This window comes from Chrysemys picta, chromosome 23 (genome assembly GCF_011386835.1).
Source record: "Chrysemys picta bellii isolate R12L10 chromosome 23, ASM1138683v2, whole genome shotgun sequence".
NCBI lineage: Eukaryota > Metazoa > Chordata > Testudines > Emydidae > Chrysemys > Chrysemys picta.
The window spans coordinates 14,648,590-14,664,444 of NC_088813.1; the positions used below are offsets into that span (position 1 = coordinate 14,648,590).

The following is a 15,855-nucleotide window of genomic DNA, read 5'->3' on the forward strand; positions in this document are numbered from 1 at the left end:
CCCACAGGGATCAAATCCCAGCTGCAGGCTGGGACGGGAGAGTTAGTCTCAAGTGGGCAGGAACTAAACCCAATCCCCACGCTATTCAAGGCCTGGGCCAGGCAAGACAGACTCACCTGCAGCTCGTTCATGTGCATGACCGTGGGGGGTGGTTTGATGGTCCCCAGCCGGTAGTGGATCCCTTCGTCCAGCGTCATCCCCCAGAAATGGCTGTAGTTGGCGGCTCTCCAGCTGGCGAGGGACAGGCGCAGGTCCGATTAGAGAGCAAAGCACCCCCGACACGCTCACGACCCCAGGCGTGGACGGCTCAGCCTGAAGCTGTAGGGTGTTGACCAGCTCCACCCCCTGGAAGTGCTAGTTGGGGGCATGCGGGTGTTTAACACAGAGATGGGCCTGGGCTGCAGGGCCCATGTCTGGCCACCTCAGGGCTTGAGAAGGGTCAGCGCCGGATTCCTCCCCGCCAAGGTCAGTGTGGCCCGTTCCAGAGACGGTCACATTGAGCCCAGGGCTTTGGTTTGGTCCCTGACACGGAGAGGGGACTTAGCCACACCGTCCTAGGCCCTTATCTGGGCCCCGTTACTGTGGCATCAGCATTTTAATACATTCACTCTCTCACTCCCGGGGAGGCAGGGGAGGGCGGTGCTAGTATCCCCAATGTACAGATGGGGAATGGAGCCACAGACAGGCTAAGGGACTTGCCCAAGGTCACCCTAGTGGTCTACAGCAGTGGTTGGTACGGAACCCAGGTGTCCGGCCAGTGCCTTAACCGCAAATCCAGCCGTGCTCTCTAGGTGCTAAGGGGCGTCTAACAGCATTTTAAGGGAAGGGTTTGGCTACCAGACGCTCACACGTCTCAGGAGAGGTTCCATCCCCCACCCTGGCCCTGATGTGCCAAGGCAATGGGGCACAGGGGCTGTACCCTAGAGCGGGACGACATTTTGCTAACCAGAAAGGGCCCTTTTTTCTAAACTGAAAATTTTCATTCAAAATTGGTCGGTGGGTGGAATTTTTCTTTTTTCGCAAACCCCCCCCCCCAACGTGCTGCCTTTTTGGGGGGCCACTGGTACTGAAAACGTTCTCAGAACGGTTGTCAGGACTTTTCATTTACTAAAAGCAGACTTGGAGGCACAGGGCAGAATGTTAACCCTCGCTTGCCCAGCGTTTCTCCCTCTGTAATGAACTCTTCCTCCAACCTTCAGGCTTTCGAAGGCCATGGCAAACCGTTCTCCCCGCCCACCCGGCAAAGGGCTCTTACCCATAATTCCCTCTGTTGATGGCATCAATCATCTCGCCATCGATGAGGCAGGCATGCTGCTCACAGTCCCACTTCCCGTTCCCGCTGCAGGTGCTGGGAAGAGAAGGAGATAAGGGAAGGGTCAGCCAGGGAAGCAGGTCCAGCTGGGGAACTGTGGGACAAGGCCTTGCCAACGGCGCGGGACGGAGCCGCTACGTGTCTGCCTGCGCTAGAGATCCGTCGTGTGAGGCCAGGACCAGTCGTTCCCTCTCACTCGCTCCCCGGCTGCACCCAAAGTCACCTCAGCCACACATTGCCCATAGCACAAGTTGGGAGAGCTACCCCAGGTGGCAGCCGATAGTGGATCTCGAGGGAAGCTGCATCCATTGTTGCTCCAGAGTTGTGATTCAGCTATCGGCCTCAGCTCCTGTGCCTTCCCACAACCCACCCCCAGCAGCCCATCTGCCTACGCTCTGCTCCCTTTGCAAGCCAGCACTCAGGGCCGGCTGCAGGCACCAGCATTCCAAGCAGGTGCTCGGGGCGGCAATCTGCAAGGGGCGGCACTCCGTGTGTTTTTGCCGCCCCGAGTAGCGCGCCGAATTGCCACCGTGGACGGCGGGGGCAGTCCGTGTGCCGTTAGGGCAGCACGGGCGTTTCCGCGGCGGCGGCAATTCGGCGACAGCTTCTATGTTCAGCTGCCCGCGGCAGCAATTCGGCGGCTTCCGTCTTCCGGCTGAAGACAGAAGCTGCCACCGAATTGCGGCTACCGCGGAAACACGCGTGCTGCCCTAACGGCACATGGACAGCCCCCGCCGTCCACGGCGGCAATTCGGCGCGCTGCTTGGGGCGGCAAAAACAGTAGAGCTCGCCCTGCCAGCACTTAAAGGGTTGGATGCTGCCTTCAGAGAAGCAACTAAACTCACTTCTCTGCACCTTTGGAGACACGTGGGTCTACAAAACTGAGCCAGAAAGTCTTTGGCATGAGACTGTGACCCGTTCCCCTGCTGGTCCCTGCTGGAGCTTGGAAGGGCAAAGGAGCATGGGATGAAAACTAATGAGGCTGAAAGTTAGCCAGGCTTTTGCAAACATCAACAAACTCTGGAGCTGGGGGAAGGTTCAGAGCAGCTATTGCTGCCTTTCCATTAGTTCAGCAGCCCGTGTTAAAACCAGGGAACACGAGAGAGTCTGTACTAAACCTTCGGGGAAACCTAGCCAGCCCACGTCTGCGTTACGGGTTCGGCAGCGACATAACGCTGTATCCCCACGGCGCAGACGGCAGCGACAGAAGGGGTTTCTCCATCCCGCCTTCCCCATCAAAGGCACCATTCTTCCGCCACCCTGGCTGCATCTACGGAGCGCCAGGGTGTGGGTTTTTCACACCCCTCCCTGACAGAGTCACCCTGATATCACGTCTCTGTGGAGACCAGGCCTGGGATGCATTGGAAGAGCTGGGGAGGAAAGGAAGAGCAGGCCCTGCTCAGAGACTTTCAGGCCCGAAGGAACCATCCTGATCATCTCTGACCTCCTGCACGGCACAGGCTGCAGAACCGAGTCGCCCACCGGCTCCTGCAGCAGGCCCAGCGCCTCTGGCTGAGTCACTGAAATCCTCAGATTTGACTGCAAGACTCCAAGTTACAGAGCAGCCACCGCTGGCTCTAGTTCAGTCCAGCAAGTGTCCTGTGCCCCACGCGGCAGGGGATCCGCGGGGCTGTGTGTGTGTGTGGGGGGGGGGGCCTGCAGCGCTGGATCAGGGTGCAGCAGCAGAGCTGTGGAGAGCTGGGGGGTGGGGAGCATGAAGCAGGCCCCTGAGCTCCCTCACTCTCATAGGCACCGAATGAAACCCATCCCCTCCCCCCCCCCCCCCCACCATTCCAGCACCTCCAGTCCCCTGGCGCCCACGGGGAGCTCACACAAGCCTTCTCCAGCATTAACCAAGCTCCAAGCAATGCTCGGTATTTTCTCCAAGAGCCCCGCTGGTTTTTGCTCCTTTTCCAGCCCAGAGAGGCTGCGCTTCCTTTTAAGGCGAAGGAGCTGCCGTCAGGACTCTCCGAGGATAGACAGAGCTGAGCCGGCAGACCCGGGCCCAGCCTTAACACTTCCCTCCCCGGGACGCTGAGTGGGAGATCTCGCCTGCCTTCCGCTCAGCAGGGGACGACTGCCCCTCTGGGGGGCATTGGATGTCCGGTGCCCCTGCAACCCTGCTTCCAGGCAACCCACTGGGTGCACGGGGCTGCCTGGCTAGTCTGGGCGGGCGCCGCTGGGAAGATGGAGGCAGGTGTTCCACTGGGGTGTGGATAGCGACACCCTCGCCGCCACCCCACAGAGGAAAGAGGGTGGGAACGCAGCCAGGGTGGGGGAGAGGAGATATCCCCCCTGCCCCCCCACAGCCAGCTTCCCAGGACCAATGAAGAGCTGTGTGCCTCTCATCCTGTTCCCCGGCTCAATGGAGCTCTCAGCAACCAGGTGGAGGGAGGGGACAGTTTATAACCGGCTAGAAACCATCAGCGGTTTGAAGAGTAACCGGCCATCCCTCCCCAGGGATCACAGGAGACGCCCCTCCCTGCCCCGAGGCCCCAGGCAGCGGAGCTGTGAGGGCTGAGAAGCATTTCTGCTCCTGGAAGGGCTGCCGGGAGGGTGGCAGCCTCTGTGCCGGGCGCCAGGGGCACAGGGCTGAATGTGACTGCCCACGCCCCGGGCCGCTCCTCTCCCCTGGTCCTGGGGTCCATGAATTCGCCCCACCCCAACTCATCAGCAACTGGCTTCTCCGCTGCACTCGCTAGCACTGAAAGACTCCGGGGTTCCATTCCTGGCTCTGACAAGCTGCCCTCCCGGAGCCTCAGTTTCCCGTCTGACATGGAGATAAGACTCTGGGGAGGAGGGGATCACTTCACTGATGACCCTTTCATTAAGCGATTTCAGATCCTTGCACGGATGGGACTATAGAAAAGCAAGACAGTCACATCCAATTAACCCTTCCCACCCCACTCCCGCCGAACGCCCCAGCCACGTCCCGACAGTCCACGTGGGTCTAGGTGGGCCCACAGCCCAGCCGGGAGGGAAGCACATCACTGTTCAGGGGGGAAAGGGCTGACCCGAAACAGGAACAACCATGATAGCCTCCCCTGGGGCCGGGGGTCGCAGGCTCCTCTCTCAGGCCCAACATTCCTGTGTGTGTTATAACCCCGGGGGATCTTCCCTCCCCTCTGCCTGGCGATCGCGCCGCTGCCTTGCGCCCATGAGGCAATGGAAAAAGCTAGAGTTCAAATTCCACGGCCTCCCAGATGCTTTCCAAGCCCTCCGCTCCCCCTCCTTGCTGTTTGGTCTCCGCACACACGGTGGTGCCCGGGTTGCTAGAGCATCTTGTTATTAACCCCTGGGGAGAGGATCTCGCCCCGCTGCAATCCACAGGGCGGAGCCCAGCCCGGGGAACTGCCCCGGGTGCAGACACTGCATCGCTCTCAAGAACTAAATCAAGGAGCAGAGCAGGCCCTGTTAAAAATGGGGGGGAGGAGGGGTTGTCTGTAAGGTGCCCAGTAGTCCCGTGGCAGGAAGTAAACAGAGGTTTCACAGACGTTCACACCACCTCTGCCTCCTAGACTCTAGGCCGCTCTGGGGGCTGGAGCGGCCCCTGGGGTAAGTTAGAGCAGCCCCTTACGGCAACCATACCAGGTCACCAGTGGCCCTTCCTACCTGCCCTAGCATGATGCTGTGCTGGAGGCTGGGAGGGGGAGCAGCAGGGCACTCCTTATGGCTGGAGAGAGACCTAATGGCCTCTAACTCTGGGCCAGAGCAGGGCTGGGTCTGCCTGGGGGGTCTAGTAGGACAGGGGAGAGATAACTGAGTGGGAGTAGCTATGGGTCACACAAGATGCAGATGCATCTGGAGTAAGAGCGGAAAGGGGAATTGCTTATTAAGTCCGACGTGGGGTCAGGACTGGGAATATTTTGGCAGGAGGAGCGTTCAGCCCCCAAAGGCCCAGCCCTGCTGGAAGACACTTCCCCTTCTGCAGGAAAGGCGGCTGGTTAATCTTGGGAACCTTGAGCCCTTACTGAAGCCCCCGCCCCGGGCAGGGTCTGACCCCTGCGGCCCCAGGAGCTTGGGAACTGGTCAGGGAAGAGTTTGCTTCAACACTGAGTGCATCCCACCCCCGCTTTCCTGCTGATAAAACACCAGCGAGAGTTGGCTCCTGAGACAGCCAGGCTGGGGAGCGGGGGGATTTCCAGAGATGCTCTGCTGTGATTGTCCTACACTCTGTATCCTCCCAACTCAATGCTGGGCTGCATGGGCTCGCGGGTGAGCTTCCTACCAGCAGATACACGGTGCTGCACTAACATCCGTATAAATCAGTGGAGTCACTCCGGATTCACACCAGTGTAACGGAGACAAGCATCCGGCCCATTATGAGCATGCAGGGATATCCCTGATCTACAGTAAGGCTCAGTTGGTATATTTAGCTCTGATGCTTTTATGCCTTCGTTTTCTGTATCCTGCACCTTTAAATCTATAGGGCTCCTGCTCTCTGTAGAGGTGGGCAGCCATTTTGTGCTCAGTTCAGTACAGACTGTTAGGCGACCCAGGCGCTCGCACACTGCGCTCTCGCATAGAGACGTCTTTTGTTCTCCGTTGTTCTCCTCATCTAAAATAAATGCCATTCGCACCTAAATCATCTGTTTGCTCTTTGCACCTGGAGAGGCATAACAGCCCAGTCTGTCTTTCCCATCTCGATTTCTAGGATTCCAGAGATACTTTGGAAAGGGCTGTAAAGACTGGAATCAGCTCTCAGCATGCCGCTGAGAAAGGAGGTTCATTCGTGATACAACCATAGCCAGTTTTCATAAAGGGAGGCCAACCATTGCCTGTGCTGGGGCTGCAGCCTGGGGGGTTTGACTAGATCACCTCTTGAGGTCCCTTCCAGACCTACATTTCTAAGCCACAGCGGGGTTATCAGGGCAGAATTTGGTCTCGGTGCCACCTCTGCAGGAAACAGTGATGAACCCGAAACTGACCCAACCTGGGATTTCATCACCAATTTAACACTGGGCAAGTCGAAGGATTCGCTGTGGGTCATTAAACATGCTGGCCCAGTTTCCAGAAACCCCACGGCTGCGTTATGGCTCTGCCGTGGAAATTCTGGGCAGCCCGTGCCAGGGAAAAGCTGGCAGTTCCCAAGGAGACTGGCACCCAAATCTCAGCGCCAGCCAAACCCCCGTGGATTGGCATCAGAGAACGCTGGAGTCTGTGACAGATCATGCCTCTGGCCCTACTCTCCTGCCAGTGCAGATGGCCCCTACAACACATTTTCTGATGCTCTGTGCAGTCTCATTTTACAAGCGATGGGTCTCCCGCTGAGCACACTGGGAGCCTTGTGAGATCTCTCTGTCTGGGGACGAGGCGGAAATCTTGGGGACGGGGTTCCGCTAAGGAAAAATACATTTTGAATGGTTTAAAGAGACACCTGAGTCATCGGACTTAGCTGATGGCAAACAGCTCATTAGCAGCTCGGGAAATAATTAGCAACGACCCGTGCTCAGAAGCCAATGCACTCACCAGAGGTTGCAGTTTTCTCTGTAGGTGGCTCCGGTTGGGTACTTGTGTCCACCACGATCACAACCTGGACAGGAGAGAGGTGAAGAACAGACCACGGTGAGGAACTGTTCTACAGGGGTACACGTGAGACTAGTTAGATCACTGCTACCACAAAGCAACTCCCCATACCGTCCGAGGGAATCTTTCCATTGACTTCAAAGGAGCAGCACCAGGACCATAAGCCATACCACCAGCCCACGCAGAATAAGGAGCCGTGGTCACAGCGAGACTAAGTGAGTCGCCCAGGGTCACACAGGGAGTCTGTGGCAGAGCAGGGAACGGATCCCAAGTGAGCGCCCGAACCCCTGGCCCACCCTTCCAAACTAATCCCCCTGCCCATTTAGAATGGTTTGGGGTCTGCCTTGGAAATATTCTGCACCCCTCTGTATCACAGCCAATCTCAGACAGGTTTTCCAGGCCTACCTGAGCTGTACCAGAGGGCACCGCTCTTGTGTCTCAGGACATGAAAGGGTTTAATTCTGACTCATGGGAGGAGGAGCCGGGTACTTCCAACTATTCCGGGGGCCAGTAGGTTGTGCAGTTATGCAGCTGCTGCTGGAACTGAACCGCCCTGCCGGCCTTTAACCCACTCCTCCCCTTGCTGGTTCCCAGCCAGGAGGTGTGCCAAGGCAGCTGGACAAAGTGCAATTGGAGACAGGGGGGTGGGGGTGACTTATCACCCTCTGATTTATTGCTTCGTGGTGCAGGGGAGGCTGTTTGTGCGGTTTTGGGTTCGGTGCCAGACAAGCGAAGCGTGTCCCAGGTGTGATTCATGCCCTGCACCCTCTGATGTAAACACGCCCAGGCTTTCCTCTTTGCACCCCACAGCTCAGTCACTGGGCGGGGGGGGGGGGAGGGCGCAGGCTTTGCTCTCAGCTGCACGGATGTAAATCCAGAATAGTTCCGGATTCCCACCGGTGTAACAGATCAGAACCTGCCTCCTGGCTTAGGGGCCGGCTCCCCACACTCCCAGCATGGAACCCTCATGTCCCAGCATGGCCGCCGCAGAGCCCCCTCTCGGGCCAACCCCTCCGCGACTCCGAAAAGGGTGCACACCGGCCCCCTGATTGGGATGGAGTAAAGAGCGCCCGGTGGTTTGTGCCACAACCGTGGGACCCTGCGGTGGGGAGGGCAGGAGTCATTCCCAGAGAGCGGCGTTCACAGGGTGAGATCATGCGACAGACTCGCCCACGCCCCTGTGGATTGGAAACATTTCCGATAAAGGCCCCAGTTACAAACGCTTTATTCATCTTTGTACGCCGTTCCTCAATGGCTTCTTAGAAAGAGTTTTGTGACACGCATCAGAGGGAGGGACACACAGCCCAGCAGATGCAGTCTCCCCAGCAAGGTACGTCAGGGTTAACATGACAGTGAAACATACATGGCTCTGAGGACCATGATCTTGACTGATCAGGTTCTGATCTCAGTGACAGCAGCATCAATGCAAGGCCCTGAGCACCGGACAATGAAAGGTCCCATTTTCAAGCGTAGGGATGTTACGCATGGAACTGGCCAAATTCCAGCCCAGCTCCTTATCCTGGAATTCCCCTGACAGGGTCAAAGCAGACACCATCGTCTTGTTCACTCCCCCATCCCAGCTGGCCGGGCAGCGTTGCTAGGCGATAGCTGCCACATTTCAACCCCGGGCAAAGGGACTCATTTATCTACCTAGGGTCAGATTCTGTGTCCAGTTGCACCAGGCGATGTTCTGGAGTGAGTCCGCTGAAGGCAAAAGCGTTATCTGGATTTACTCTGGTGTAACGGCACACAGAATACAGCCCACAGGCTGTCCTGCGCTGCAGGGCCTTCAGACGAAGGGTGCTAAGGAACGGTCAATAACTAATGTGGGCCAGATTCTCCATTGGTGGAAGTCACCAGGGCGCCAGTGCATTTACATTGATTTACACCAGCTGAGGCTCTATGTTCCTAGAAATGGAACTGGAATGTACTGGGCCAAATTCTGCTCTCAGTTACCCCCCAGGGCAAAGTCAGACAGGGCATTAGGAAGCCAAACCTCCATTGTCTCCAGTGGCATTTACATCTCTTACGCCAGGACTGGGTTTGCCCAGGAGCAGGATCCGAGGTCTCCCTGCCCGGCCCATGAGTTTTCCAGCGCCTGGCACCTCTGGGGTTACGACTCTTCGTTCAAGAGGCGGGCAGAGCTCTAGGAAAGGCTGCTGGCAGCCCCCCCCCCTCCCCGCAGCCCGGGGCCAGAGAAAAGCCGCTATGACGCGTGTGAAGTGCACACATTCCCAGCCGCTGTTGGGCTGAGTTCTTGCAGCTGCCAAGGAAATGATCACATCTTAAGTAGGATCTGCGATAAGGGAGAGACCGATGACTGGCAACGTCCTCTGGGAAGGCTCCAAAGGCAGCCCGGTGCCGAGCAGACCGGCAGGGGGCGCAGGGAGACGCCTCCCCATGTCTGGGGGTTTGACCCTGGGGTGGTCCCCTTATGGATGGGGACAGGGGGATGGCTGCTGGACAGCAGCTAAGTGGGCAGGAGAGGGAACAGAGGCCCTGTTGAGTGGAATTGCTGTTGACTCCACAGGAGAATAGAGGGGTGGGGGTCATTGAGAGCCAGGAAACACTGAGATTGCAGGTTCAAATCCTGCAGCAGGTGGGACCACACGTTATCCCCGTTCGATAGATGTCTGGGTGGCGAGGGTGGGTCCCAGCCTAGTTTGACCTACACAAACTCCACCAGAACGATTGGTCTGTCATTGGCAGCCTCAGAAGCCAAGCGCTGAACAGGACCTGGGGACTGAGCTATGGGGGTCGCTCTGGGGCAGGCAGACAGATGGGAGCTGTGTGGATGTGAGGGATGGTGCTTGCATTGCTGCTGACCCCATGGGGATACCCAGAGGCCCTGGGCCATGCCAGAGCGAGCTGCTGGAGGGGGTCTGCCCTACCTACCTTTGTGCACAGGCACGGGGGGTGGGATGCCCAGGCAGTACTCCCAGAAATCAGGGCAGCAGTCGGAGATGGTGCGGTTGCAGAAGAGGTCGCAGTAGCAGATGGTATCCAGGTAGGGCACGGTGCAGGCGTCGTCCCTGCCGGCACAGCAGGCATCGCTCCTCTCACAGTACGAGCCGCCGGCGTCACGGATCCCCCGCTCGTGCAAGCCCGGTGCCAGCTCTCTGCGGGTCCGGGCCCCGTGGGCAGAGAGATCCTCTGCTGCCAACAGCCAGAGGGTCGGGAGAGTCCACAGCAGCCTCATCTCTGGGCCGACGTCCCCGGAGCTGCAGGGGCCAGGCAGGGAGAGAGAAGGACGGGACGTGAGGAAGGCAGGATCCGGAGTGGACACAGGCACCTCCTGGCCCACAGCCTCGTTCCTAGGGCTGGGCTAAGAGCTCAGAGGGGGACATGAACCCTGAGGGACACTAGCGTCGCCATGATCTCACCTCGGGCCCCAGGCCACTGGCAGGTGCGTGGCAGCAGGGCTTCCGAACACAGGCAAGTGGGACTTGCCATGGGGGCTAGTGAATTGGTGGCTGCCAGGAGACTCTGGAACGGAGCTTTCCCAGCTTTGCCCAGAACCAGCCCGAGGACACCCAGGCCACACTGCCACCCGCACCAGTGCTTGCTTCAGGTCATCAGCATGGCATGGGCCACAGTGCCGCCATGAGACATCCTCCTTTAGGGCAGCCACTCAGGTGGCCAGCAGAGGCTCTCCAGATAAGCCCCACTGCAGCCTCATAAAATGCGACATGTGGCTAGCACCAGTGGATGCACAAGTACGGGGGACAAGGAGCTAAGGCAGCGAGCGACCTACCCTCCAGGGGAGCTGTCAGCTAGTTCCACTCTCCAGGAACGATCCCCCATAATCCCTCGCCAGACTTGCATGCACGGCCCTGCAGGAGACACCATGCATCCTCTGCGCCCCTGTGCAGGACAGCGTGAAACACCGGCCAGCCGGTCGCCCAGCTAGCAAAAGGGACTCTGCTCTGGAAACTCACGAGCAAGGGCATCGCCCAGAGGGAGAGGGGGAAATTTAACGAATGGCTCTGTCCTAAGTGCTGTGGGCAGAGGACAGATTCCCTTCCCTTTTGTGTTTCTTGCCATGGAAGCCACCCCAGAAGGTGGTTGATTCATCAGAGCTACTGATGCAGAGCTTGGGAGCTATCACTCAGAGCCGCAAAGGTATTTGGGCACCATCTGGGAGTTAAGTACCCAAACACCTTTCAGGGTCTGGCCCTAAGAGACCAGAGGGAGATGCAAGTCGGGGGTGTTCCCTTCCCAAGCAGATTGACAGCTGTCAGTCACATAGCATCACACCTGGCTGGGAAAAGGCGGGAGCTGGGGTGCTGGTTGTTTGCAAGGTGTGGGAAGAAATGATCTGTTTGTTGCTTCCCAAATCTTTAGCAGGATAAAGGTACAAAATACCTGGGTTCCCTGCACATCAGATAACCAAGGTGAGGGCTCCCAGCGGGTTAGATAGGATCAAGGCTGCAGGTTATGTAGGACCAAAGCCCAGGCTAGCAGGGAGCTTGATAAAATTGGGCCCCAAGCTCCCAGCAGCTCAGACAGCAGAAGCCAGCTGTAAGCTCTGTGCACGCTTAATATAAGACCAGGCTTTGGCTGCTAGTGTTGCCATCTCTCCTGATTCTGTTGCAAGCCTCGGGATCTTTGCTATTTTACCTTAAAGCCCCAGCTCCCGGAGTCAGGTGATTCCCCGAGAACCTCAGCTTCCATTTAAAAAACTAAGTAAGTTTCTAGCCCTGCTGGTTGCAGAGAGAAACTGGAAAACGGGACCCCAGAGTGCTCCCCCACCAGGAGAAGCAGCTGATCTTTATTCTTCCTTAAATCCCATGATTGCGCAGGGCCTGGCTTATGAGGAGGTGATACCAGCTTTGCCTTCACCATCAGGTCAGCCGCGGTGCAATGCTGCTCCCAGACTAGCCCGGGCAGCAAGAAGCTGCCAGGAACGTATCGGAGCATGTTCCTGTTTAATCCCCTCAGACTGGAGAAAGAAAGCAAGAACAGGCCAGTGCAGCCAGCACGGCCTTCGTCTCCAGCGCCGGGCAGCCAAGGGCAGCCTTTGAAAGGGGGTGGGAGCAGCATGGCGGGCCACAGCCTATGAGGCACTCCATGGCTGGGCCATGCCACGTGTCTGGACCGCACACGCTGCCTCAGCATTGCTGTTACCAGGGCATAGCGTGGGGCGGGGAGGGGCCCCGTCTGATCGCAGCTTGGTGAGCTCCATGCAGCAGCTCAAATGCACTCGGGGGTTTCAGTTCTAAAGGGAGGGGGCTGCCGGACATGCGGCTGTGCATGTCCTCCCCTGACCCCACCCCCATCATGCACTGGCCTGCGGTACATGGACCAAGGCTTTCTCGCACGCTCCTCTGCAGCGACACAGGCTCAGAGCAGAATCAGGCCCTACATGCCAACGCCAGGGGGAGTCTGGTCCGCTGTGTGGCATTCATGTGGAGCCGGAGGGGCCCAATCCTGCATCTGGAATCCCCCCTCCCCGGGAATCATCCAGCACTCCTGCTCTGGTAGCCTGCTTGCACTGGGGCGTTTTACACCAATGTAACCTCGGGGCCCGATCCTCCCACGCACAGCACCTAGTGCAGGCACGTTCACCAGTGCAGAGTGGGTGGGAATCAACACCCCCGTGAGGGGCAGCATCTCACGCTCACTCCGCACTGCTGTAAGTGACAGCACAAGGGACTGGGCGATGGGGACACAGGTCTCCAGCTGCTGCACTGGGGTAAAGGCTGAGACGTGCCCAGCGCAAGCCTCTTTTCACGCGGCAGTACCCCATCTACACTAGGGCTTTGCATGGGCCTCGCTGCACCATTGCAGCCCCTGCCCGCAGTGACCCAGGTATAACTGCATGAACCCAGGCGTCGACACAAGAATTGGCACTGGTTTAGTTACATGGGTGCGAGCCCCTGGGGGGGATGTCTGAATCTGGTGTAAGAGCAGCTTATTCCTGTCCATCTCTGGGACTTAGCTGGCCCCCATCACTCTCGTCTCTGAGCTCCTCACAATCTTTAATGGATTTAGCCCAACTCCCTGTGAGGCAGGGCAGTGGGGAAACTGAGGCACAAAGCGACTAAGTGATTCGCCCAAGGACACCTACGGGGTCTGTGGCAGAGCAGGGACTTGAACCCAGGTCTCTTACAGCCTAGCCTCTTGCCCTAACCACTGGACCTTCCGACCTCTTAACCCTGTGGCTCAGCTCAAAAAGCCTGGTTGTAACCGAAATCACTGTCCACATGCTCATGCACCAGGTCAGTTAAACCAGTTTAAAATCGCCCCTTTTGTTAAACCAGTGCAGCGAGCCCTGGAGACAAGCCCTGAGCCTACCGACATCTCTGCAATCGCGGGCTAGGCTACGCCAAAAACAGAGTCCGTTATTTCAGTGGGAGTCTGTGCCTGAAACATGCTGGGTTCGCATTCAGAGTGTCCCGTTTTGCTGTAGCTTGAGTCTTTTTTTTTTTAAACTTAAACCATTAAAAACTAAATAACTCAGGATCAATCGGATTTAGGCTCCGAAGTCACTTGGGCACTTTTGAAACTGTTACCCTTCAACTCACTCAAATGGTGATGCTTTTAATCTGAAACCAGAGCGTCCAGCCTCCGTTTGCACCAGCGTCGCCAAAGCGGGGGATTAAACCGATTTTGTTCTTTCGGTGGCCGCTTGAGGGTGGATCCGGCCCGAGAGCGGGATCCACCCGCCCACCAAGAGTGAAAATAACTGGAAGTGTGTGTGACTTTTTGCCCTGCAATGCAACACCTCAGGGATGTTTCCTGCAGCTCTTCCCCTCACGCCAATCCCTGCCCAGAGGTTTTATTCGCCTTCCTCTCAGTATTGTTCGGGGACATGTCAGAACGGAGCTTTCCTCTCTCCGTCTCTTTGATCTGCAAGGGCCAGTGTAGTATCCCAGACTGCAGGCCTGAGCTCACTGCAGGGCAGAATTGAGGGGCACTGGCTGAGCTGTGGGTAAGGTGACCAGATATCCCGATTTTATAGGGACAGTCCCGCTTTTGGGGTCTTTTTCTTATATAGGCTCCTATTACCCCCCACCCACTGTCCCAGTTTTTCACACTTGCTGTCTGGTCACCCTAGCTGTGGGTGGGGAGGCCTGAGCTGGGGCAGCAGAGGGTTGTGGGAATAGCAGAGCATTGCAGGACAGGACTGAGGGGAAATTAGTCCAGTACCTGCTCACACTGTTCCTGGCTCCAGCCTGCGTTCAATCCTTCCCTCCCTTTCATAGTCACTTGGGTGATAGCAGCCTTGCCTGTAACTCCCTGGCCAGTCCTCCTGATAGGGGGCTTGAAAGTGCATCTGAATGTACAGTGCTGGGATCTAGGACTTAGACAATGTGATGAGTTTCCAGAGCTCAGCAGCTAACTTAGGCAGGAAAGGGGAGGGGGACGAAGGTCAAAAGGCAGGGAAGGAATTTCAATCTGTTTTTGCCAGCGCCTGTGCTTACTGCAAGGTAAGCAAGATGCCTTCATTTTGTTAGCTTAACCCTCTGACCTAGGTCTGGGACAAGCAACACAGGGTATAAATCCCAGAGCTGCAAAGCTAAAGTGGCTCAGGAAAATGCTTGGAATCTGGCGGCCGGTGGTAATTAAACTTCCGCATACAGTAGCATTGCTGGGCGACTGTACAACACCCAGAGGTGGCTGCATTTCACTGCTGGGCGAGCGTTCCCCGGGCAGCATTGCTGGGTGACTGTAAAACAGCAGTTAGGTCCCACCCCAGAGGACGCTGCATTTCAGTGTTGGGTGAAGTCATCCCTGCAAATGCAGGGTCAAATCTGGATCCTATTCCCCTTCTTGCAACCCTGCTGAAGTCAAGTAGGGGGGCGTAACGTGAGGGCAGATCTTGCCCCCGGTCTGTAAAGCGTGGTGTGTATCCCCTGGTGGGAAAGGAAGCCGGCAAAAAGGGGAAATCAGCTCCCCCCGGAAAGGCTGTTTTGCAGCCCCAGCCCAAACACACCCTGCCTTCAGATCTTAGCAGCTGGCTGTTCGGGGCTGTGTTCTTTCCTCCCGGCTACACCTCTGTTACACACACCAGGGATAAGGAATCTAGGAGCTGTCCCAGTCCCTCCCAGTAACCCCCCCCCCCAAACCTTCCCACTCCACACAACCCCCATCGATAGTGCATCTACCCAGGAAGGTATGAAATATTTGCAAAGCCTTCCAACATTCACCCCAGCTCAGCCAGCCCTTCTGGGCTGGGACCGGCTGGCAGCTGATCCTCCTGGACTGCAACCAGCTCTGAACCTAAAGCTGAATCCAGGTCTTCAAGAAACAAAATCATGTCTCTCCCGTTCCCCTAAAGCAGTGAGAAATCCATGAAGCGGATTCCTTCCCCTTCCTCCTCCCCGGCTGCTCCCTGCAGAAATCAGTCGCCCACAGCTCCAGCAAAACCCACAGGGAGGAGGCAAAGCCCACTAGAGCCCAGCTCCCTGCCAGGAAAGAAGAGGATTTTACCTGAAACTTGCCTGTCCCAGCACAGCCGCAGTCTGGGCTCGCCAGCAAAAGCCCTGTCGTCCCCCTGCAGGACAGACTCCTAACGCAGGCAGAGCAGCGGAGCCACTCCTCTGGGCCTGGCTCTCTCGCACACACTGGTGCAAAGGGGCCCGGGCACTCCTTATGTAGCACCCGCCTTCCCACCTCCACTCATCCGCTGTCAGCCAGCCTCTCCTGGCTCCAGGGGGAAAGGCTGCAGCGTTCACATGCACAGCCCAGAGCAGAGCTCCACATTCCCAGACAAAGGATGGGGTTTCGGGGAGCTTCGGCTTGGCTTAGGGGACGGTAGCTGGGCAGGGAGATTTATGTCCCAATCCCAGCACTCTTTCTTCCCCTCGCCAGCACGGACACAGAGCAAACACCAGGCCAGATCAGAACCACGCTCCATCTAGCCCAGCCCCAGCCGCATGAGAACCAACCCCATACGGTGTACCCGCTCTGTACCAGGCACATTCCCCGAAAGCTACACTGCCCTACCTTATCGCAATCCCCTGGCACCCGAAATAACGCCCCAGGGTGCCACTGTCCTGCAGCTTGTTCCT

General features: G+C 57.5%; 1 protein-coding gene across 2 annotated transcripts in view; it reads right to left on the reverse strand.

The window, feature by feature from the left end:
- TINAGL1 (tubulointerstitial nephritis antigen like 1) overlaps positions 1-15,486 on the reverse strand; it is a 30,965-nt gene extending 15,479 nt beyond the window's left edge. The window contains exons 1-5 of one of the 2 annotated variants that reach the window (XM_005298413.4): positions 15,275-15,486; positions 9,734-10,059; positions 6,782-6,845; positions 1,256-1,348; positions 117-231 (exon numbers count right to left, since the gene is read on the reverse strand). In XM_005298413.4, coding sequence (XP_005298470.1) covers positions 117-231; positions 1,256-1,348; positions 6,782-6,845; positions 9,734-10,037 — 576 coding nt within the window. In that variant the 5' untranslated portion in view covers positions 10,038-10,059; positions 15,275-15,486. The remainder of the gene's footprint in view (positions 1-116; positions 232-1,255; positions 1,349-6,781; positions 6,846-9,733; positions 10,060-15,274) is intronic. The other variant, XM_042854034.2, reaches the window with a different exon arrangement.
- Positions 15,487-15,855: the final 369 nt, after the last annotated feature.